Source organism: Dermatophagoides farinae, chromosome 2 (genome assembly GCF_024713945.1).
Source record: "Dermatophagoides farinae isolate YC_2012a chromosome 2, ASM2471394v1, whole genome shotgun sequence".
In the NCBI taxonomy this organism is placed as follows: domain Eukaryota; kingdom Metazoa; phylum Arthropoda; class Arachnida; order Sarcoptiformes; family Pyroglyphidae; genus Dermatophagoides; species Dermatophagoides farinae.
The window spans coordinates 6,611,796-6,636,665 of NC_134678.1; the positions used below are offsets into that span (position 1 = coordinate 6,611,796).

At 29.3% G+C, this 24,870-nt stretch overlaps 7 protein-coding genes across 14 annotated transcripts; 4 read left to right on the forward strand and 3 right to left on the reverse strand.

Moving 5' to 3' along the window:
- Window positions 1-256: 256 nt before the first annotated feature.
- On the forward strand, window positions 257-1,756 carry LOC124496060 (serine/threonine-protein kinase stk11). Of its 2 annotated transcripts, none has more exons than XM_047059526.2 (3): window positions 257-858; window positions 924-1,394; window positions 1,459-1,756. In XM_047059526.2, the coding sequence occupies exons 1-3, from the start codon at window positions 263-265 to the stop codon at window positions 1,742-1,744; spliced, it is 1,353 nt and encodes a 450-aa protein (XP_046915482.2). In that variant the 5' UTR covers window positions 257-262; the 3' UTR covers window positions 1,745-1,756. The 2 variants fall into 2 exon arrangements, with proteins under 2 accessions (XP_046915482.2, XP_075584924.1); XM_075728809.1 differs by having other exon boundaries at window positions 257-823; window positions 937-1,394.
- Window positions 1,757-1,776: 20 nt separating this feature from the next.
- LOC124496068 (3-hydroxyisobutyrate dehydrogenase, mitochondrial) lies at window positions 1,777-3,153 on the reverse strand. Its single transcript, XM_047059538.2, is given in 3 exon segments — window positions 1,777-2,354; window positions 2,356-2,882; window positions 2,952-3,153. Coding segments are annotated over 3 exon segments (987 nt in total). The 5' UTR covers window positions 2,989-3,153; the 3' UTR covers window positions 1,777-1,931.
- A 6,290-nt stretch (window positions 3,154-9,443) lies between these two features.
- Window positions 9,444-15,067, forward strand: LOC124498756 (uncharacterized). Of its 4 annotated transcripts, XM_075728808.1 has the most exons (5): window positions 9,444-9,512; window positions 9,580-9,814; window positions 9,881-10,316; window positions 11,803-13,447; window positions 13,567-15,067. In XM_075728808.1, exons 4-5 carry the CDS (start codon window positions 12,265-12,267, stop codon window positions 14,763-14,765), a joined length of 2,382 nt encoding a protein of 793 aa, XP_075584923.1. In that variant the 5' UTR covers window positions 9,444-9,512; window positions 9,580-9,814; window positions 9,881-10,316; window positions 11,803-12,264; the 3' UTR covers window positions 14,766-15,067. The 4 variants fall into 4 exon arrangements, with proteins under 4 accessions (XP_075584923.1, XP_075584920.1, XP_075584921.1 ...); XM_075728805.1 differs by lacking the exons at window positions 9,444-9,512; window positions 9,580-9,814; window positions 9,881-10,316 and adding an exon at window positions 10,592-11,695; XM_075728806.1 differs by lacking the exons at window positions 9,444-9,512; window positions 9,580-9,814; window positions 9,881-10,316 and adding an exon at window positions 10,592-11,538.
- Window positions 15,068-17,201: 2,134 nt separating this feature from the next.
- On the reverse strand, window positions 17,202-18,453 carry LOC124496088 (mediator of RNA polymerase II transcription subunit 21). The gene is made up of 2 exons (XM_047059560.2): window positions 18,175-18,453; window positions 17,202-18,105 (listed from the first exon to the last, which is right to left on the reverse strand). The coding sequence occupies exon 2, from the start codon at window positions 18,089-18,091 to the stop codon at window positions 17,339-17,341; it is 753 nt and encodes a 250-aa protein (XP_046915516.2). The 5' UTR covers window positions 18,092-18,105; window positions 18,175-18,453; the 3' UTR covers window positions 17,202-17,338.
- Window positions 18,454-18,501: 48 nt separating this feature from the next.
- On the forward strand, window positions 18,502-19,296 carry LOC124496120 (SOSS complex subunit B1-B). Its single transcript, XM_047059594.2, has 3 exons — window positions 18,502-18,699; window positions 18,776-18,914; window positions 18,970-19,296. The coding sequence occupies exons 1-3, from the start codon at window positions 18,591-18,593 to the stop codon at window positions 19,118-19,120; spliced, it is 399 nt and encodes a 132-aa protein (XP_046915550.1). The 5' UTR covers window positions 18,502-18,590; the 3' UTR covers window positions 19,121-19,296.
- On the reverse strand, window positions 19,225-23,230 carry LOC124496050 (inactive dipeptidyl peptidase 10). Of its 4 annotated transcripts, none has more exons than XM_075728803.1 (7): window positions 23,013-23,230; window positions 22,482-22,832; window positions 22,302-22,416; window positions 22,039-22,229; window positions 20,163-21,963; window positions 19,880-20,085; window positions 19,225-19,807 (listed from the first exon to the last, which is right to left on the reverse strand). In XM_075728803.1, the coding sequence occupies exons 2-7, from the start codon at window positions 22,773-22,775 to the stop codon at window positions 19,637-19,639; spliced, it is 2,778 nt and encodes a 925-aa protein (XP_075584918.1). In that variant the 5' UTR covers window positions 22,776-22,832; window positions 23,013-23,230; the 3' UTR covers window positions 19,225-19,636. The 4 variants fall into 4 exon arrangements, with proteins under 4 accessions (XP_075584918.1, XP_046915470.1, XP_075584917.1 ...); XM_047059514.2 differs by having other exon boundaries at window positions 22,482-22,856; XM_075728802.1 differs by having other exon boundaries at window positions 22,482-22,923.
- A 538-nt stretch (window positions 23,231-23,768) lies between these two features.
- LOC124496136 (bolA-like protein 3) lies at window positions 23,769-24,655 on the forward strand. Its single transcript, XM_047059614.2, has 4 exons — window positions 23,769-23,807; window positions 23,865-23,921; window positions 23,985-24,263; window positions 24,332-24,655. Exons 2-4 carry the CDS (start codon window positions 23,895-23,897, stop codon window positions 24,404-24,406), a joined length of 381 nt encoding a protein of 126 aa, XP_046915570.1. The 5' UTR covers window positions 23,769-23,807; window positions 23,865-23,894; the 3' UTR covers window positions 24,407-24,655.
- The last annotated feature ends 215 nt before the right edge of the window (window positions 24,656-24,870 follow it).

The window sequence follows — 24,870 nt, forward strand, 5'->3', positions numbered from 1 at the left end:
GAAAAAAAAACAAAAAATAAGAAAGAGAACAGCATGCAGGTGGAAAAGGCTACTTTTTTTTATCATCATACAGGTGTGTGTGTGTATGTCTTGAAAATTGCGCCAAAAAAAATTTTGAAAAATAAAAATTTTCACCACCAGATTCGCCATCTATATTTTGTCATTATTAAATTAATTTGATTTGATTTGATTTTTGTTTAAAAAAGAATTTTATTTCGTTATTGAATTCAATACGGCAATACATCATCAACACACATCAATCATGCCAAAAACCAATAATAATGATATGTTTGAAAAATCAAACAAATTCAATTCATCCAAAATCGCTACTGATTCAGCATTCATTGACACGACAATTAAATCTTTTATTACATCATTATCGGTCAAAGAAAATTCATTGGACAATAAAAACATTGAAAAATGTCCATTAGAAATGAAAAAAACACCAATCAATATGGATAGAGTGGATAATCTTGATGATATTGTATTGATTGGTTCATCGGAAGAAATATATCGATTAAAAGTGCATAAATATAAAGAAATAAAAAATTACATCAAAGGTGAAATATTGGGTAGAGGAAAATTTGGTGTTGTACGTGAATTTATTGATAAAAAAACATTAAAACGTTTTGCTGGTAAAATTATCCGTTTTAATATATTAAAACGTAATACACATCTTCGTCATCAGATTAATAAAGAATTAGCGATTACATATCATTTTAACCATACAAATGTATTGCGTGTATATGATATTTATTCAACTGGTAAAAAAATTTACATGTTCATGGAATTTTGTTATGGTGAATTGGCAGAATATCTTAAGGTTTATAAACAATTACCGAAATCACAATGTAAAGAGTATGTGCAGAGATTTTCCTTTTTTCTCCAAACTTTAATCCGATCGTTTTTTTTTTGATGTAAAGTTATTTCGTACAGATAATAGAAGGTCTTGGTTATTTACATTCACATGGTATTATTCATCGTGATATAAAACCGGAAAACATTTTGGTCACTCCGGATGATATCATTAAATTGGCCGATTTTGGAGTCTGTCAAGAGATATCGACATTTACATTGGATGATATGGTTTTCGGTAGTGATGGTACACCACTTTATCATCCACCAGAATTATTTCATCCAAAAATTATCCATTATTCTGGAACAAAAATCGATATCTGGGCATCTGGTGTTGTTCTATATCAAATGCTGGTCGGTGAGCTACCATTTTTCAATAAACCAAATACAACAAAATCCGATATCGATGATATATTGACGAAAAATATTCAATATCCATTGATGATTAAACAAGATGTTTTATTAGTCGATCTATTCAATGGAATATTTGAAAAAGATTTTCGACGACGTATGTCCATAATGGCCATTAAAAATCATCCGTAAGTTTGTTTTGATTCCAAATTGAAATTAATTTTTCTTTTTCTGTTTTTTTTTGGTCCCAAGATGGATGCAAATTGATTATAATCGAAAACGTAATGAACAATTTGTTAAACTTCCAACCGACAATTGTACTATTGATTCTTATCGTGGTCTAACTGTATTGACACGAATCTATAATAAATATTATCCACCACCAGCTGATGAAAAATTGGTAAATTTTCGACAATTTCAAGAATCATGTAAAATTTTACCATTGATGCGTTCATCACGTTATGATCAGGATACAAGACAAATCGATATAATGGATGGCGGTAAACAAGATTCATTGGTTAAATTGGAATTGATTTAAAAATAAATTCATCATTATTATTCAAACCGATAGATGGCATTAAATGTTTTATATTTAATTAAAAACAAAAATATTCGAATTTTTTTTTAATTCTGAGTGATTTACACTTTGATATATTTTGGAAATTGATTTGATATGACCTGATTTTAAAATTGTTTATTATTGTGTATGGCAGTATTATTGAACATTAATTTTTTTGACCTTTTATAAATTCATAGACGGAACTGAAATCTTTATCGGCTAATGTTTCATTATTAACCAATGTACGATAATATTGTGATGCTAATGCTCCCATCGGTGTTGGTGATTGTGATTGTACAGAAATTAATTGTGCAAGATTCAAATCTTTTGTCAACAATGTAGAACGAAATCCACCATCATATTTATTACTAGATGGTGTAGTAGATGCTCCACATCCAGGTACTGGATTATAGCCTTCGGATACCCATGTTCGTCCAGAACTTATATTCAATATATCGGTCATTAATTTTGGATCCAAACCTAATCGTCGTGCCATATTTAATGTTTCTGCTGTACCAATCATACTGATTGCTAACATCATATTATTACATAGTTTTGCCACTGATCCCATTCCAGTTGTTCCACAATGGAATAACATTTTTACCCATACATAATAATAATTCACGTAATTCATCAACGGTTTCTTTTGGTCCACCAACAATAAATGTTAATGTTCCGGCACGTGCAGCTGGTACAGCACCGGTTACCGGAGCATCAACAAATCGTATACCTTTTGCTGATGCTTCAGATTCAATTTTTTTCGATGTTTCCGGATCAACTGTACTTGAATCAATAAGTATAGCATCTTTTTTAGCATTGGCAATAATTCCATCAGGACCGGTATAAACTTTCAACACATCAGTTGGTAAAGGTACCATTGTGAAAACACGATCCGCTTGTTTAGCCACTTCAGCTGGACTATTAACGGATTTTGCACCACCAGCCAACAAATCTTTTAATGCATCAGTATTTGGATCATATAAGATTAATTCATGACCTTTTTTCTGTAGATGAGCACACATATTTGAGCCCATATTACCGATACCGATAAATCCAACTTTGGCATTTTGAATGGCCGTACTTTTCAAGGTACGTTTAATGATCATATGAAATTGTCCTGTTATGAAAAACAAAATGAATTTAAATTTAATGATTTTATAAATCAATATATCATCAATTTACTGACCATTGGCGAACAACGATTTAGCAGTGAATCCAAGCATTTTTCGGAAAAAATGGTTTTTTCAATATAAATTTAATGGAAATCAAGAAACAAAATAATGGTTAAAATTGTCTGTCTTAGAAGAAAACAACAAATGTATTGAGTCAACAATGCACCACCGCCACTATTAACAATAACAGAACACACGCACAGCAGCAGCAGCACCAATAATCACCACTTATATCGAAAAACATTGCACACGCAGAAAAAAAAAGTACATCGAATCGATATAATGACATGGCGTGAAGATGATAGTATACTGATTAGATTTTCAATGTTTTCATTCAATATGTATAAATTACATGCCGATTTTCCCATCATATAGTTTGCCATTAATGGCATGAATTTTATGGACAAACGATGCAAAAAAAAAAATACATCACATTTGTACACTTGCCAAAACATGTATGCATATGTGATCCAAATCAATATCATTGATTATCAATATTGATTTTTTGTTTTCATTCGTTTGTTCTTTTAGAAAATGCCATTATACACAGAGTACACAGACATGTTTTTATATTTTTTTTTTTCAATGTCACATTTGATGTTGATGATCATGATCAACTTTAAATGATTGTCAATCAAATCAATAATAATTTTCCATAGGCCATAGTTTGAAACAGAATTCAAACTTTTTCCATTTTTTTTTCTTATTACAGTCATGTTTTGTGATTTTTTTTTCTTCATCTTGTCTAGAAGAGATAGAGTCATTTCATTCTCAATTGTGAATAAACGAACGAATGAATTTTGTAAATGAATTTGAATAAATAAAAATAAACAAACAAACGGCAATGCCAAGCCTAAAATACATTTTTCATCATTAAAAATCATTATTATTATAACCGGAACTTGAATATTTTTTACATTCACGTGAATCATTATGCTTATCATCTTTTTATTTCTGTTTTCATTCCATTTCGTTTATTTGAACATCATCAATAATGGCTGTGTGTAGGTGTGTGTGTGTGTGGCAGCAGAAGCAGCAGCAAAATTCAAATTTGATTGAATTGACGGAGATGGAGAGCAAATGAATGGGAAAATGAAAAAAAAAATTGATTCATACAAATAGTGAGAAATGTAAAATCCTGGTTCCATTAGATGATCAGACAGGAATTCATTTTAATTGACTTTTTTTTTCTCCATTTTCACAAACAGCAGACAGGCAAACCAAACACACACACACACACACACCAATATCAATTTATATGACAGGCTACCCATCATAATAATGATCATCATCATATAAAAGTTGTGGTGAGCAAAAAAAAATTTCATATCACACAAATTACTACCAATATGAGATTGAGAATTTCTAGGATTTCTTCTTTTTCGTTTTTCATGAAATGAAAAATTTTTTTTTTTTTTTTGAAATAAAACAATATCTAGGTTATCTAGAATTTATGGGTATCATTAATTTTTTTTGGTCTGTTTTCTAGGTCGGTCACAAAAAAAAATTGGATTGAAAATGAATGGCCCAAATTCTATCATAATAATGATGATAAAGATGTTGCATTCTCTAAGCTTTTTTTTTCTTTCGGATAATTCATCAATACAACAATGGACCAATGGTTCTAATGATTATATTAAGAAGAATGATCTGAAAAAAAAAATTTCTTATCAGAATGCTTTGGAGAATTGAAAAAAAAATTCCGCGATAAATTACGTTACACACACACCTATATTATAATGGGTGAATCCTAGAAAAAAAATTGGGACAAATTACTACGGGCAAAATGTAATTTTATGGTAGAATGAAATGTAAAAATGTAATCTAGTTAAATGAACGTACATGCAGACAGACTGACTGGAATTTTTTTTTCTGGAAAGATTCATTTCCAGTTTTTGTTTCTGGAACAAATCAAATAACAAATTGCTTGCTAGTGGCAATTCATGAATTAATTAATTTAAAAAAAAAATTTTTCTCATTAAACATGCATATATTGAGTAAATGGAACAGTCCTATATCCGAATTTAAATGGAACACGGATATAAACAAACCAAAAAAAAGAAGAACATTTGCCTTTTTGTTGAAGATTTGCAATTCCAGTGCATGTGTGTGTGTGTGTCGGAAATCACTGGAAAAAGTTTTTTTCTCTGAAAATTGACATAATTATCCTAATCATTATGTTTGGCAATAAACAATTCTGTCGATCATCATGACAATCATGAGACACCATCAAACACATCATCCAATAATTGGTATTGCGAAATAAAAAATAAATAAACCAGAATGATGATTGTTGGCAAAACAAAAAACGACAACAATAATGGTTGTTGATGAACAAAACAAAACAAATGAAAACGAATTTTCAATTCTCATTTTACCACCACCACCACAACAACAACAATAACATTGACTATCCTAAATTTTTTCTATTGTAATACTTGCACACAATTCACGTGATTGTGTCATTGAAATATGGATGGATGTTCATATGCCAACAACAACAACAAAAAAACTTTCAATTTCTAATAGACTAAAATGTGTATGAATCTCAACTCTGCTGACTTTTATTTCTTTTGTTTTGTTTTTCATTTCATTTCATTCGCCATGCAACCAACATTAGTAGCAGAAAAAAATCATATGGCAGGGTTTGCCATCATCGTAATCATAATCGTTTTGTAGCAGGTAGGTTATATATTGAATAATGAAAATCAAGGTAACGATAATGATTTATTTTTGTTTTTTCTTCTTTTTTTTCTTTTCGATTGTTTCACACATAAAAAGTAATTATTATTATTATCATCCACTACTGAATAAAAACAGTAGTCGTTTATAGTCTCTTTTTTTCATGGTAATGATAATGACGATGATGATGATGAAAATGAAATTATTTGAAATTGTATTGCACAAAAAATGAAGCAATGTTTGCACACACACACACACACACACACCTGTCACAATTTTTTTTCGATCGATTTTTTTTCTTTTCACTCAAACCAATTTGTTAATGAATGCTGTTTTTTTTCTTTGTGACATTTTGAACGAATTAATTATTGTTATATTTGTATTTGGAATTGGTGGCGGTGGTGATGGTTAGATTCATTGGAAATCAATATTTGATTATTAGTGGAATATATGGAATCAATTTGTGTGTGCCGTCTGGTAGACACAAGTCAGATGACTTTTTTTGTGTGTGTGTGTGTGTGATGAAATTGAATTTTTAATCATTGAAAAAAAGCTCATTTTTCTCTCTCCCTCTCCATAGACTATTCCCATTTCAAGGCTAAAATGAGGATTTCCCTTTCGTTTCGACATTCAATCAGGTGATTTAACGAAATTTTCTGCATTTCTAATTCATTTATTTATTTGTGTATATGTGGAATGAAGATGCATTTTTTTTTTTTTTGTTCTCTGTTGGCCGTCTGAATGTGACTGAATATAACCTCGAACGTAGAGTATTCCTGTGTGAATGATGGGGAAAAACATGTTGAATTTTTTTGAAATGAAAAAAAACGATTGTTTCATCAAACAAGTCGGTTATTCGTGTTATGAATAATTCATTTATTTAATTTGGAACAAATTGTCATTTACCATTTTTGTTTGTTTGTTTGTCTATCCAGTCTGTGCTGGTTAGTTTAAATAACAACCATGACATATGATTTTTTTTTTGGAGTTTCATCATCATCATCATAAATGTCTCATTTGACTAGATAGATATTTTATCATCATGATAACGATGGTGACATACTTGCATATCACATGTATCGTATATACATTCATTGTATTAAATTGGAATTGAATCTATTTAGATAACATAGAGATACAACAACAACAACAACAACAAAAAATCAGGTTTTTTTTTCTTCTCTCAAAAAAATCATCATCATCTTGGTGATTATTATTCAATCCGATGATCAATGATTGATTGATTGATTAATCATATCATCGGATAGTGATTCGGTTTGATTTTCATTTTCCATTATCAAATTCCGTTTTCCTGAAATTTTATCTATATCGATTATATTGCATTATGATTGTTGATTCAATCAATTTTTGATGCATTAAGAGAGGGAGAAAACGAAAATGAAAGAAAAACCCGTTCTCATTCACTCACTCACTCATACACATCACACATCATAAAATTCAATTTCAAGGACTTGATCATTCGATGATGATTAATCAATCATCAATCATTAATTAAAGAAAAAAAAAATTTACACTTTTTTTTCATATACGAATATGGAATTGATAAAAATCAAATTAAATCAAAAAAAAAAGACATTCATTTGGTCATTTATCTTTATTGATTCCTTTGAAAAATTTTGAGCCTCCTATTAATTTACTAATATCTGACGATAACATTTCCATCATGCGATCAGATGATGATCATGTTTGTTGGTTTTATACATTAATTATATTTATGATTAGATTATTGAAAATATATTCTAGTCGACAAATTTAGAAATCATTTTATGCGGGGTATTTTCTCAACTTTTATTCTATGAATCCCACACACACACATGCACACGTTATTTTCAAGTTTAAATTTAAAGTTTTTTTTTGTTTTGTTTTGTTTTGTTTGAGGGCTGCTAAGTTTGAATCAATCTTCAATGTTTATGTGTGTGTGTGTGTGTGTATTTGGTAATTCAATTAATTAATATCATTTTTTTCTGGCTGCTTCTGTTTATACTTGTGTGAAGCAAAACAAAAACAAAAAAAAATACGAAATTCGTTCAGCTGCTTTAAAGCTAAATTCGGGTTCTTTCACACGCAAACATACGCACACACACACACACACACGGAGAGCAGAAAAATACTTGAGTTTGAAAAACAAGAATAATTGTTTTGATTCTGTTTTGATAGCCTTAATTTTTTTTTCTATTTATATAATCATAATTCTAGATCATATTCTTCAGCAAAGAAAACGTTTATTTGTCATAACCATGGAATCATCATGAGCGTAGGAAGAAAGACAAAAAAAAATTGAAAAAAAAGTCAAGGTCCACACTAACAAACACACACACAAGTACACTCTCTATTTAATTGAATTTTTGTTTTTTTTTCTCACCAATTCTATTACATCAATGAAATGAAAAAAAACCATGATGACCATGAGATTCTTCAAAAGGTTTTTTTTGTTTGTTTGTATTGTTTCATTTACATGTGTTATATTGATGATATATCGTCATCATATCAATGTGATGATGAAAATATATTATGTTTGTTTGTTTATTGCCTATAATGTTGGTATAATAAAAACATCTATACATTTCATTGACATTAAGGAGATTAACCTAATTCTTGTTTATATACAATCAATTAATGAAATGAATATAGAATCATTGGCATCAACAAACAACACTATTTGGTGATCGAATATTCTATGAATAGAAAATCCCCCCCCAAAAAAAAAAATCTAAATTGCATCTAAATGCGCAAATCATTCACCTGATTTTTTTTTTTGGATGATGTATGTGAGTAGAAAATTCAGATATTCAAATACACAATTTACGCGCGTTCATTTACATTCACATTCATAGATGAAACATTTTCGTTATTATGATCATGCGTATATCACATCATTTCATGGATGTTCATTTTTTAAAGTTGTCAGACGAAAATAAAAAAGAAAATTCTGTGAATTTTTTACGTGAAGTGAATACACACACACACGGCCATCACATTTTCGTTCGTTCATTCATTCATTCATTCGAATTCAATTCAACCGTCGACAAACATTTGCCAGACAACACATACACACACGAACATTGAAACCAATCAACCGAATTTTTTTTTTCGTTAAAATAAATGAACAGAAACAACAACAATAAAAACACATTTGAAAATAAAAACTTGATTCTTCCACATGTGCGTTGTGTAATAATTAACGTGTGCGTGTGTAGATGATAAAAAATGTTAAAAAAAAATTTTTCATGTGAAAAAAATGTGAAAATTCATTAAAAAAAGTATATGCGTACAACACACAAGCACGCAAACACACAGTTTTTGTTCAGAATCGGTAACCAATGATAGAATCCCCTTACTTTTATTTGCTATTGTTATTCAAATGATTGGTTTATGTGGTTATATTGTTTTTGTTGTTGTTTTTGTTGTTGTTGTTGTTCTTGAAAGAAAGAATATTCTCCAATTCCAACTTTTGATGAAAAGAGAATATTTATTCGTATTGTTTTTATCATTAAGCATGTAATAGGTGCACGCGTGTTTTTTTAATCGTGTGCACACATTTTTTTTTTTTGTTGGCTGTTTTATCATCACATTTCATTAAAATATTGCGTCGTCGTCGTCATCGTCTTTGTTGTTGTTATCATTTGAATCCTAGAATATTCTATACATTTTATATAGCATCTGTATATTTTTTCCAACCAAAAAAAAAAAAAAAAATTCTGATTCCATATTGTGCATGTGCGTTCACTCATTGCTTATGGTTTTTTTTCCATATATTTGATTCCCATCTTGATCTTGAGTTTTTTTCTCACTCTTTCTCTCTCAGTCACATTTCTTCCACCACCACCACCACCACCACCATCTCATCATCATCATCATCAACGGTGTGTAATGTACGTATGAACTTGCATGGATGAAAACCAAGTGGAAAAAAAAAATTTTTTTTTTGTTTTTGATCAGGCCATGTACTTTTTTTCGCTGACTGATATATTATATGTGCATTTGTTTGTCTAAAAGTGTAGAACTGAAAACCAAGACAACTCAAAGAATCAAATGATGGATCCTCATCATCATCATCCTCATCATCACATGACGACATAGAAAACAAGAATTTTTTTTCGTTTTTCTCTCTCTCTCTCCCTCTCTCTTTTGATTCGTCTCATCTGGACCGGATTCATGAATCATATAACAAAAAGTAATGATGATAATCAAAATCATATAGCTCATTCACTTCTTCTTCTTTTTCTTCTTTCACATTTAGTAATACTTTGAGTCCATGTCTTGTGAAGATATATAATAAATATTGAATTGAATAACCACCACTAAAACCAACCGACCACACATACAAAGAGAGAACCAAAACAAAAGAACACGAACCCAATCGATGACTGACTACTACCCAAAAAAAAACCAAGACGACAAAAGACAACAAAACGAAAACGAGAAAAAACCAAGAAACGACAATAATAATAAAAATAATATAAATATAAATGTGACAACACATCGAAATTAGAAAAGAAGAAGAAAATTGAATAAATCGATCCTCAAACATTGAAGACACACACTTGTGGTGGTGGTGGTTTTATTTACGTTTTTATTCTACTTTTGTTTGTTATTGACAAAAATTGATTGATTTTTTTTTCGTTTCGCTTTTGTTATTTGTTTGATTCGATTCGATTTTTTTTTTCATTATCATGGTAAGTATACAATGTTTTTGTTTTCAATTTCAAGAATTTCTATCCAAATTTAATTTATTACGATTGACGAAGCAATATGATGATGATGGTGATAATTAAAATATCTCGGGCTAAATGGATTGTCGTCACAGTAATACTTTCTCTCTCTCTCTATCGTTCGATATTCGATATATCCAATAGTTTCTTTCCCTTTCATTATCTCACCATCGTTTAAGATATGAATTTCAAAATTTCTTGATTTTCTTAGTATTGAGGTAGCAAATAGAAATTAGAACGATTTCATTTACCAATGCAAAGTATGCAATAACATGATGACATTTTTTTTCAGTTCTTGGAATAATGATTATGATGATAAAAAACATTTTATTTGATTAGATTTGATGATAATGATGAATTTTTCATTTTTTTTCGCTTAAATCAAAATCATAATCATCATCGGAACAACATCATCAACAACAACAACAAAAAACGAGGACATGATTTTAATTATCAACCAAAATCATCAATCAATCGATAATATATAAATGAAACACACACACACAAAAATATGATAAACCAGTTAATAAGAAAAAAAAGAACCGAATAAACAGTGAATGATGATACCAGTTTTTTTTCACCCTATCATTACATTTTTTTTATGGTGCAATTTTTTTTTAACATTCTCTTTAGTGGCCAATTTTTGGTATTGTTTGTTTGAACTTAACAAACAATAACAAAAACAACAACAACAACAAATCAATAGTTGATGGCCATCATCATCAATATTTATTATTGTTACGAAATATCGATCCAATTCTATTGTGTTTACTATTTATATATGAAAAAAATAGCAATAATAAACCAAAAATTGATTGATCGATTGATGTATGTGTCAATTATATATTGAGAAAAATGAAAAACAAAAAATTTCATATGTTTGATCTTGATCATCATTTTGTTTTGTTTTGTTTTTGTTTTTTTTTTTGTTATTATTATCATCGACATCGACATTTTTTAATTTTGCTGCCAATTGTCAATTGTCGAATGAATTAATGTTTTTGTTTTTCAGCATTGTCATTTATAATATTTAGTCTTTTTTTTCGTTCTCATCAAATTGATCATCATGATGATTGAACAAGTTGAATTTATTAATGATGAAGAAGAATAAAAATATTTGACATCTTTGACCCATTGTGTTTTCATTTTTTTTTCTCTTTGTGTGGTGTTTTTTTTTTGTTGTTGGGTAACAGTTTTTAATCCGACACACTCGTAATAATATAGGGAAAATACCTTTTCGTATATACTGTGTATAAAAGGGCACACACATTGAATGAGATTGAATTGTTTTTTGTTCATTTTCATTATTATAATTGAGTTGGAAAAAGAAAACCAGAACGAATGTGAATCATTAATTTGTTTTAATAGTTTTTTTTATATTTCATTTTTCATTCATTTTCATTTTTTTCATTTCATTTCATGTTTTCTTTGGCTAAAATCAAATCTATAGATTAATTGTGTGAATAAATGACAATGATGATTCGATGACACGACAACAACGATAATTTTCTTTTCTGGAATATTTGGCCGGAAAAAAAATTGCACAAATTCAACAAATATAAATAAGATAAGCGTAAAAAACCATTCGACACGATTGGATCATCATCATCATCATCCTAATCATTCTAATCATCGTTCGATATGTAGTTGTTGTTGACAAAATTTAATGGTACCGGTTCTATTATATCACGCCATCATCATCATCGTCATTCATGATTTACCAACCCGCCGATGACGAGAAGAAAACTAAAAAAAAGTCATGTAGAATTTAAAAGAAAAAAACAAATTAATCACAATTTACTTTTAATCATCTCCGGTGTCAAAGAAAAAAAAACATAGTCCTTTCTCTTTCATTCATTTGAGGGTAAAAACCCGTTGATATCAATTTTTTTTTTTTGATAGACAAAACAAAATGAACAAGATGTTGAGCACGGCCACATCGATGGCATCTTATCATAATAAATTTTCATCATCATCATCATCATCATCTTCGACGACTACTACATCATCATCATCATCATCATCGACACCGACCAGAACGATGTCATCAAGAAATCGTGATCAAAATACCGGTATTGGTCGTTTTGGTTTTACTTATAATAATAATGATAATGATAATGACATTATCTATATGACCGGTGATATAATTGGTACAGATTATTTTGTATCATCATTAGATTTTGAATATGATCTCTTTCTAAATGGTTTGGTTAATTGTGACAATTCTGGTTATCGTAATCGTATTCGACAATATAATGAAACATATGATGTAAATCTTTATAATGATTTACCATCATTGATTGAATCGAAAAGTGCAACAACAAAATTGAATAATAATAATTATCGTGATGAATATCGTTGGCCATCACAACAACCACCGCCACTTATTAAATCACCACAAGATTCATCATCATCATCAATTCTATTCACATCAACAACCGATAGCTTATTTTCAGCCCTCAATTCACCATTATCGCGTGCAGCTACAGCTTATCGGCATCTACAAAAGCCACAAAGACAGTATGCAATACCCAACGATTACAATGTTTTGCCATCAATTGGTCATAGTAATAGTAATTATATTAATGGTAAACAAAGTCATTTACAATCTAGTCAATCAAATCATTCGAATTCGAAAACTAATCAATCGTTGCCGATTTCTTTATCATCATCATCGACGACGACAACAACAACATCTTTATCAACGACAACCACCAAGAACAATAACAACATTCATAACAAGATACAAATGTTGAATCAAAATACAACCACAACAACAACCGGAAATTGTAACAACATCCAACATCAGAATATACAAACAGGAGTGGGTAATTCCAATGGTAATAATTCAATCATATCGAACAATACGACACAATCATCATCATTGAATAGCGGTAAAATGATTGAAAGTCAAAAAATTCTTCCTCCATCTTCATTGGCATTCTCATCATCATCATCATTTTCAACTTCAACGGGCAATCAACCCTCAATGATGAATAATGAAAATGTTGTTGACATCATGGATAATATCAATACAAATCTTGGCCATCAACATTTACATGCTTTGCATCGATTTCGGCAACAAAGGAAAAAAGGTTTGTCGACGTCTTTTTTTTCTTTTCCGGCATTTTCTTTTCATTTTCATTTATTATTAGTAACAAATCAAATTTGTATTTGACATTCTTAAACTTTCTTTTTCCTTGTTGTTTAATAGGCTTGATTAGTCGACTTAAAGATGTGGTGATAAGTTTTACACCAAAAGCACGATGTTCATTGGTGAATCGTGTGGATGACATTTATGCTCGATATGGTAAAGATGAGAAAGATGCATTGGAAGCATTTAATTTTTTGAATGAAATCAACATTGAAGAAGAAGCGGACAATGTGATGATTGATGATGATAAAAATGGTTATAATGTTGACGACAACAAACAAGAAGATGTTGATCAGGATGGTTTAATGATGGTTTCGTCTAACATCACACAGTCAATGACATATAATCCTCATATAATCAATGTGAATGAACCATCTTTATTTTCTAACGATGGTGATGATGATAATCTTGAAATGAATCTAAAAATGGAAGAATATGATCTAATTCATCCAATCAGTAGCTGTGATATGATTACGGATCTATCGAATGACAATGATGATGATGATAAAGATGATTCTAAGAAAATGACAACCCATCCATCATCATCGTATGAAGATGATAATGTTGGAAATTCTAAAATCAACATTCAAAATCAAAAATTCAATAATAATATTCATGATATGAATGATAATGAATCCAAGACCAAATCATCACCATATTCACCGATACATAATCATCGTAGACATAAATCACCGCCTGAATCAATTTGTACACCATCATCATCATCATCATCATTATTGTATCATCAAAATCAATCACATACGCAACAACAGCATCCTTATTCATCATTATTATCATCATCGCCATCAAAATCTAATCATTCGATTAAATTACAAAAATTTTGTCGTTTTGGTTTTCCACGTAAATCTAGTTCATTAGAATTTCAATCAACAATGAAACGTTTGGATGAAGAACAACAATCAGATGATCAGGAATCGATTTCTTATCATTCACATTCAGTACAAGAAACATTACAACCATCATCATCATCATCATCAACAACAACAACAACAACTGGTGGTAAACTTTTATTATTATATTGTAGTGGTAATGAAAATGGATCAATCAATCATCAATCAAACAATATTGGTAGATATTCATTTTTGACAAAAAATTCGTCAAATCCTACATCTACAAATAATGGCAAAAAAATATCAAAGAATCGTAATAACAACAAAAAATCCAAAAATAAAATGGCCTTTTCAACAACATCATCATCTACTACAACTACAACCACTGTAACGGCATTATCAGAATGATGAGGAAACTATTGAAAAAAAAACAAACGGAATTACAAATATTGTGTTTATTGATAAATATTCTATGATGCAGTCTAGAATTTAATATTCAAAAATTCAACATCACCGCCGTCACCATAACCACTAAGACAACTTGTTTAGCCATATTTCTTCACAAAAAAAAACACAAACATCATTAGAACGTCGTACATTTATACGGAAGTCAAAGAATTCTTATTCTTCAATTATTTATTGGCCATATAAACACCCACGTTTATACATACATTCATACTTACACACACATCCCTTATTCTCATTGCCAGAGAATACAAAAAAAAAATTTCTATCCTTCGTTAAAGTGCTCTAAATTCCGTAAACAACAACGAACGACAAGAATTTTATATTCACCAAACAACAAGCAGGAATATTTTTAATGTGAAAATAGAAAAAAAGCAGCTGTAACAAATTACATACACAAACTTTGAGACAAATTTTTTTCTTCTCATTATCATATGAAATGAGTTCATGACAACAAAAAAAAATTCTTTATATACAATTCACCACTCTCGTTCTCACACACACACTTGTTATACACAGATTCTTTGAGTTCGAAAAAAAAATTCTTTTTTTAGATATCAAAATTTTTTTCTTTCCACACTTTTTTTCCCATTCAAATCGTTAAATCATATTTCATCTAACAACCATACTCAATTGGACAATTGACATTCATTTGAACAAAAAAAAAATTCGTCTTTCGATTTTTCATTTTTATTCTTTCTCATTATTATTATCATCATCATCATCATCATCATTATATAATATTCAAATCGGTTTTTACCAACATTCAATCGATGAAAACAAGTGAAAACATTGAAAATTGACTTGTGCAATTTTTAAAAACGTCATACACACACACCTATACATACACATGAAGAATATGGAAAGAATCAAGACATCTGCACATACACCCACACCCATACACACACACACACATATCCATCGGCTATAAATTCTTTATGAATTTTTTTTTTTTTTGATAAAGAATTTTCCAATTGCGATGTAATTCTGCCTTCAAGCTATTCTATTTTGAAAAACAAAATTCTTTTCCATATGAATGACAACTTATTGTCCGAATGATGTCAGCAAAAAAAAAGATGATGATGATTACTAAGAATCTTAACTGAAAAACAAAATACAAACACACACACACACGTATACATTTGCTGTATATTTACGAAGCAAAAAAAAAAAAATTCCAAACGATGCCTCAGAATCTAATTTTCTCTATATATCTGCTAACTATAGTTTCAATGTAATCAAAAGAAAAAAAAAAAAAAAGAAAAACCCAATATATCAAAAATCATCTAAATTGAATGATGATGATGATGAAGAATATCCCATCAGCTACATCACAGAATACACAGAGAATATAGTTTATCAATAAGATGATACAATCGAATCTGATAATTTTTCATAAGAAAAAAACAAAACAAAACATTCATTCATAGAGCTTCCAGAGTATATATAAAAAAAATTTTTTTTATTTATATTTTATCAAATCAAATCAAATCAAATCAATCAAACAACTGAAAAATCAATCCATCATCATCAAGAATTATTATTATTATATTGAATTGAATCATCAAATTTTTTTTTCTGTTCATCAATGCCATTCACACACACACAACATCTAGCTAAAGCTTCAGAATCAGAATATTTGATCATTCTATATTTTTATTGTTCAAACCATACAACCACCGCAGATTTATAAATGAAATTCCTAGTGAAATATTTTTATTTCCCTCTTGCTCTGAATCCATATAGATCTATTTATTATTTTAAAATCCGCTATCCACACTCCATTCGAATTTGTTTTCCTTCAGATGAGAAAAAAAACGAAATGATCGAAGAAGTTTGTGTGTGAGAGAGAGAAAAAAAACACTGTCAATGAATTAGGAAAATTGAAATTTTTATTTTTGTTTGTCATGTTATATGTGATTAATATTGGACAATTTGAACAGTTTCAAGATCAATATATACTTGTTATTATATATCACCTGTTTTGTTTATCATTGAAAATTGTAAATTTTAACCTTTTTAAAAAAAAGTATATGTAAACACACCGAAACCACGTTATTGTTGTTATTACTGACCATTCTAATTATTATTATTTTTTTACATTCAAATAGACGTGTACTATTATCCCTACCAGAGCTAACCAGACTAATGAATGAATGTGCAATACTTTTTTTTTTTTTTTTGGTTTGTTTGATTTTTTTTTCTTTCATCCAATATGTTGATCGATCTGTTTCTTTTTTAATTTATTGTCGATTGATTTTTTTTTCAATTTTTTCGTATTGTTTAAAGAAGGAATGAATTGGAAATTGAAAAATTTACAATTACATACACACACACAGACACACACAAACATACACTCGAATCACAACAACAATCCACCACCCATACAAAGATTAATTTATTTAAACAAAACATAATAATAATAAAAAAAATCCAAAAAAGAAATACTTTTCTGTCCATTTTAAAATTTATTTAGTGAATTGATAATTAATGCCATTTGGATCGATATTCATTCATTAATCGGGTGAATGATCATCAAGAATGCTATGTAAAATCCTATTTGATGATTGCAGGGTATTTTTCGTCAATGATGTAATGGTGGTAGAATTTGTTGATGGTGATGTCAACATTTGTGCCTCTAATTGTTTCATACGCATCTGATTTTGAGCAATATCTTCTAATGCATTTTTGATCACATCCAATAATTGTTCTGCTTGATTGATAACATTTTCTAATTTTTTTGCCTCTTCATGATTTTCCATTTCCAATACTTTTATATGTGCTTCTTGTAGATCGGATTCCATTTCTCGACTAGGCAATGAATCAATAATTAAATCAATATCTTTAGCTGTTTTTGTGATTAGTTTGGCAAAAAATTTGGAATTTTCTCCAGAATCGGGAAGTTGTTGTTGTTGTTGTTGTGGAATACCATCACCATTGATCATCAGAGAAGCATCACTACCATTCTGTTTGACATCACTATTTGATTTTTCTGCAGATTTATTATTATTATTATTATTCGGATTATCATGGCCATTTTTAACCACATTGTTATCATTTTGTTCAATATTATCAACGTCTTCAATTTCAACGGGTATTCCGGCTTCGATTAATACCTGTTTATATGCCGTACTAGGTGAACGAGCAAATGCAGAAAAATCAGGAAACGGTGTTGGCCGTGAACATTGTTGCAATAATCCAATACTGTTGCATAAATTTTCAGCTTGTACATTGACGGCATCCTGAAGTTGTGTTAATCGATCGGCCATTCTAATTTTTTTTTCTATATTTGTCATATTCAATAGAATATAATTAATATATGGAAAACTTTTGAACAAATAGTTTACTTCACTTTTTTTTCTATAAAAATATCACAAAAATCAAATGAAATGTTCAATTACAGCTGATGATCACGTTCGATTTAGATTTTAAATTTTTTTTTTAAACTTTTTTTTTTGATCGATATCGACTTACTCGACCACTTTATCAAATGATTGGAAAAAGATCTGAGATAATGTCCAAGGATAATAACAAAATATAATAAAGGCACCAAACATACAAATGATTATTAAATTCTGGATTTAAAAGAATTTTTCGTTTATCGTTCATGGAAACAATAAACAACGTGACTCTTTAAAATTATCAATCCTATTGTTTATGAACAGAACATTTATTTTTTTTTTCGAGAATTTTTTTTCAATTTAGGATTCGAGCATTCAATTTTTTCTATTTTTTTTTGTGAATTTCAGAATTATTCAAACATTTATTATGGGCTATTCGATCAATCATATAAATATGGCCGATAAAATTGAATCAATTAAAGATCTTAAACCACAGATGAGCAAAATAAATTTAATTGGCATTGTAATTGAAGTTGGTAAGAAATTTGATGATTTTTCTTGACAAAAACAAAAAATTGAATCCTGTTAATTGTTTCAAAATATTTTTTCTAGTTACACGTTATTTGACCAAAGATAATCATGATATAAGATTATTTCGAATTGCCGATCGTACTGGCACGATAAATGTATGTATTTATGATGAACCGGGTACCTATATTCAAACGGGTGATATTTGTCGTTTAACTCGATGGTAAGTTTAGTATCATATTATGGAATTTTAAAATTAAATCAATCCTTTCAACCAGCTACACATCCACCCATAAAGGATCATTAACAGTATATTTAGGTCGTAATGGTAAAATTACTAAAATAGGTGAATTTTGTATGTCGTTTGTTGAATCACCAAATATGAGCGAGCCGGATCCATCATATCAAATGGCAGCAATGAATTCTTGAAAAATCTGTGAATTATTTTTTTAGATTTTAATTATTATCATAATCATCATCAATAATTGCATCAATTGAATTAATTTAAAGAAATTATTTAGTGATTTTATATATTTTATTTATATCATTCTTGGCCCCAAAAATATTATTATAAAATTATTATTAAAACTTGTCACACACACATACACACACTTGTCACTTGTCTATATATATAATTAATTAATAAGATAAGATTAATAATACTGAAATATTGTGAAAACAAAAAACAAATTAAATTCTGTACATTGAGAAACATTCGAAAGTGCGAGCGCGTGAGTATTGTATATGAATACAAATGATGATGTTGGAAATGACAAAAAAAAGACGAGAAAAAATTCAACAAGATGTGTGTGGGTGTGTGGGTGTGTGTGTGTGAAACAGATAAACTGAAGACACTTTTGTGGTTTTTTGCTGCTTTCACGTTTCACAATGATTTAAACAAAGTGTTCCAAATGTGATTTTGAATTTTTGAAATTTTTTTTCCCCCTATGTATTTTTAAATTTTCCTTTTATAACTTTTGTAATAGGTATTAAATCATCTTCATCATCGTCGGCTTCAACTTGGAAACATTTGGCAAAAAAATCTTCCATCGTACGATAGAAATGATAACGTATCATTAGATCCCAGGTTTCCAATGATCCACTATCTGGATAAAACTAAAATGAAAAAGAAATGAATGATTCGATTAAATTAATGATACGAAATTTAAATTTCAATTATTGAATTACCTGTGTTCGATATTGTACGGCATTCATTGTTAATGATTTGATAAATTGCATTGAATGTTGTATATTAACTCTACGATCCATTGTTCCATGAACTAGATTCAATGTTCGTCCTTTAAGTGATGGTGCCAATTGCATTAGTTCACTTTTTTCATAGCCAAGATAATTTTCTTCTGGTGTACCCATAAATCTTTCGGAGAATACGGACACTATATATTATATAGAATTTGTAAAATTCAAATTAAAATTCTAACATAAACAAAAAGGAATATAGTAAAATTATTACAATAATTTTTCCAACTGGTAATCGGTGCCACAGCTACAGCACAGGCTACAGAATTTTCTGTTGCCAAAAATGCTGTCGATAGATAGCCACCATATTCTTGGCCCCAGATAGCAATTTTCGAATGATCAACATATGGTAATTGTTTTAGATAGGCAAGTGCAATTTTCAAATCTTCAGTCTCTAATTCACCGATACGTTTATAAATGGAATATTGATGACGATCACCTTGAAAACCACTTCCACGTGTATCAATTCTGGCTGTTATATATTCTCTACGACTTGATAGATATCGTAGCCAATCAATTTTATTAAGATAATTAACACTTTGTACACCGGGCATACGATTCGTTTCAATCAACAATGGATAACGTGCATCATCCAATTCATTCACCGAAATCGGTAAAATTAATTGTATTCGTATATAATAATTGGCTGGACGACTAGTTTTGATTGCAAATTGTCGAATTTTTGGTATTGCACGTTTATCTGACCATCGACGTAATCGTTCATTTGTATCGAGAATTTCAATAATTTTTTCAGTTTCCGTATCAATTAAATAGAAACTTGGATAATCTGGTCCCAAACATTCAAGTACAAAATATTTACCATCCGGACTAAATCGAGCATTATTATAAAGACAAGTGGCATTCACTTTACATGATATGCAATTAATATAATGTTGTTCATTAGAATTATTATGATGTCGTAATGAATAAATATGACGAATGCCAGGTTCATCGACAATATTGGCAGCATAATATAGTGTTTGAAGATCTTCACGATAAGCATAAATCGATGTAACAACGTATTGACCATGTGTTAAAAATTGTTTTTTTCCATCCATAGTAATTTGTGCAATGTGATCAAACATTCCAGCAAGACCATCGCTAACTGGTAATATGAGAAATATTCGATCACCACTAGACGATATGATTGGACGTGATTGTAAAACCAATGATCCAATTGGACGTAATTGTTTTTCTTCACTTAATTTTTCACATTGCCATTCAGCTGTTTGTTCACGACATTTACCAATAATGGCATGTTCTTGTGTACGTCTAGTCCATATGCCAATGAATTCATATGGTGATATCCAAACAGGACCAGTAGATAAATAATGATCAGTAAAATCCAATTGTGTACGATCAAATGGTGATGTAACCGGTTGATTTTTATAAACAATTTGATTACGTTCATTTAATTTTGTAACGCTCAATGAAATACGTGGAATATTTTTTCCAGGTTTTGAATATGGATATGAATAAAGTTTTGGATACATAACATAACCAGTTGGTTTATCAGCATATATTGATTGATAGGATTGTGTTTCATTTTTTGATGATTTTCCATAAATAATGTATGGAATTTGTTCCACTTGTGTATTATCAATAGTTGAATAGATCATCATCCAACCACCAATATAGGATTTAAGCCATATACCATTATTCAATTTCCATACATGTTCTTCATAGATTATATCCGGTATTCCATTATAGATTATTTCATCTTTACCATTTTCAGTAAGAATATGTAATACACCACCTAATGGTGTTAATAGATAGATATTATTACGATTTATTAATACGATCAATGAATGATCGGGAACCCAATCAGCATATTGATGCATATCGATTTCATTTTGTTGTTCATTCAATCGTAATGGTGTGAATGTATGTAATTTAGTATCGAATATAGTAAAACGGCCAAGAATAGTATGTGTACCAGTTTTTTTAAAATCATGACCCAATAAAAGATAACGATGATCATGTGATACCATAAATCGTTGTACTTCATATTGGCGCTATTTTTAACATTAATCATCATTGATTAATTAATAAACTAATTTGATACAAAGAAAATAATTAATAATCCTTACCGTCAAAGCACCGTCCAATATCATTTCTTTATGTTTAGTTTCAACATTATAAATACAAATTGAACCATTTAATTCTTTATAAAGAATTTCTTTTCCAGATATCCATGAACCATTATAATCACGTGATTCATAACCTTCGAGAATAAAATCTTCAATTTTTAATGGTTCTTGTTTACTTGTAAAATCCATATCTAAAATTAGACAAAAAAAAGTGAACAAATTATTATTGATAAATGAAAAATGAAAAATTAATTAATTCTTACGTGGTGTCATCAATACAATCGATAGAAATATAAATGAACAGATTGTCGAAATGACCAACAATGATATTAGGATACCTTTCCAATTTTTCTGTTCATCATCATTTACTGGTAACTCCTATGGATTTGAATATAATGAAATTAATTAATCAAAACAAAAACAAAAACAAAAAAAAATCTCACATCTTTGAGTCCAGGTGGAGAAAGTCGTCGAATGTCACCCATTGTTGGTCGTTTGATTGCCCACGAACGTGATCCTGATCTTTGTTCACGATGTTGTGGTTGTTGTTGTTGTTGATGTTCAGATGACGAAGAATCTCGATGTTGCTGCAATTGTTGTTGTTGTTGATGATGATGATGGCTAATACTTTCAATTTGATCACCCAATCGTTGTTGCTGTTGACAATTTATTTGGCTATTTTCGTTAATGTTTGATGAAACCAAACTGTTTAGATGTGTATAGATAAAAATCTTCATCTATGATAATGATAACTAAACAAATACGGCTAGTGTTTTTTTCTTTCCTAAATGATACTAAATGAGAAAATTCTTTTCATTCTGTTCATTCAATATATAACAATATAAGACAAACAAATGATCATCATCATCATTAGTTAAATGGAATCTGTTGTTAATACAATTGTCAAACAATTGAATTACGGTAATAATAATGAAAAAGTTGAATAAAGAACAAAATAAAAAAAAATTACATACATTCAAGAGCATCGGGAACTCGAATTTATGGAGAGGGGGTACAATCATTGTTTTCGAAGTTCCATCATCATCAACATCAAACGACCGAACATTTTTTTCAGCTATAATAAAATGACATAATGTTGTGAGATGCTATATGATTGGAAATCGTATATCCGTATTGTAAATGTAAAACACAATTGAAAGTCAACATCATCCAACATTTCAATGGCCATGTTCAGTTTAATCATAAGCCATCATCGAGTGTGTGTGAATATATAGAAAACGGTAGAAGAATTGGTAGTGAAAATGATGGTTTTTTTTCATGAGTAACGCGCAACGATTGTTGAGGAGAATTTTCTACCGTGTATGCCGCATCTTTTTTTTCTATTCTTTCAGAATATAATCATCAAATAAATTAGCCACTTTCCCAATCATTATGGTTCTATATAAACATACACAGACACTCACACACCTATGCCACAAACACATAGCAATATATAAATGATCAATAGAATTTTCAAACTCATCTAGTGGTGATGATAGTAGTGGTTGGCTATAGCCAGAATCTGGATCAATATATTTTTTTTTTTGGTCAACCTATATTGCTATATAGATGTAGAATCTATTTTCATTCTCATGAACATCTATCCATGATTGTAACCATACCAAATTAAATTACTTATATCTATCTATGATAAAATCAAGACAAAATTTCGCGCCATTCATTTGAATGATTTAAAAATTTAAAGATTCAAAATATTGTCATGTCGTTTATGGATACGGTTGGACACATGTGATTCGAATGAATTCTTTGTATATTTTATATTTGTTTTTTTTTCATTTTTATAATTTAGTTTTTTAATTTTAAAGGTAAATTCAAATTAACTTTATTATTTCAAAATGTTAAATCGATTATTTATTTATAATGTAAGTTATTTTATTAGTTTTTTTTTCATTGTTGAATTGATTTTTATTTTCAAATCATTACAGTCACCATCATCATTGTACAATCAATTCATACGACCATTGACATTGTCAGGTATTCAATTACGATCGGTTTCACAATCATCATCATCATCATCAACAACGTCTCCAGGTGTTGAACTTCAAACACGAATCAACGAATTATTGAATAAATCATTTCCAGATGCACAAGAAATTATTGTTAAAGATATAAGCGGTGGTTGTGGTTCAATGTTTGAAGTATATGTTGCATCTATGGATTTTCAAGGAATGTCCAAAGTGAAACAACATTTAACCGTTTCGAATGTGAGTTTCATTTTTTTTAATTAGAAAAAATAATATCTTTTTCAATAAAAAATTTTTTTTTTTTGCAGATTTTAAAAAATGAAATTCGAGATATGCACGGAATACGAATATTCACCGAAGTGCCACCGAAATCCGATCTATGATTTTATTTAAATTTTAACGAAAAAAAAAATCCACTGACCAACCAACGAAACGGAGCCTGATTTTTTTTTCAATGCTCAAATAATAAAACAGATTAATCTTTTTCCTTTTCCGATCGAATTTATCCACATCCCATTTTCAAACAAAAATAATATATAGCTGTGATGATTAGTAAATGTGGATTTGCTTGAATGAAAAATGAAAGTATACTTGCTATTTTTAAATTAATAAATCAATGTTCAACCGGTAAATATCATGTGGTGCTCTGAGAGATTGTCTGTTTTTTTTCCATTGTTTTGACCATCACTATTGAAAATGAACTTTCGACCGCTTGTCACTTGGTCATGTGTGTGTGTGTGTGTGTGTGTCGAATCATTTCCATTGTGTTGGATGATAAAATTTTTTCTTTTCTTTTCATTTCACATTCATTCGGCCAATCATGTCTATAATAGGAAGAAGAAAACAA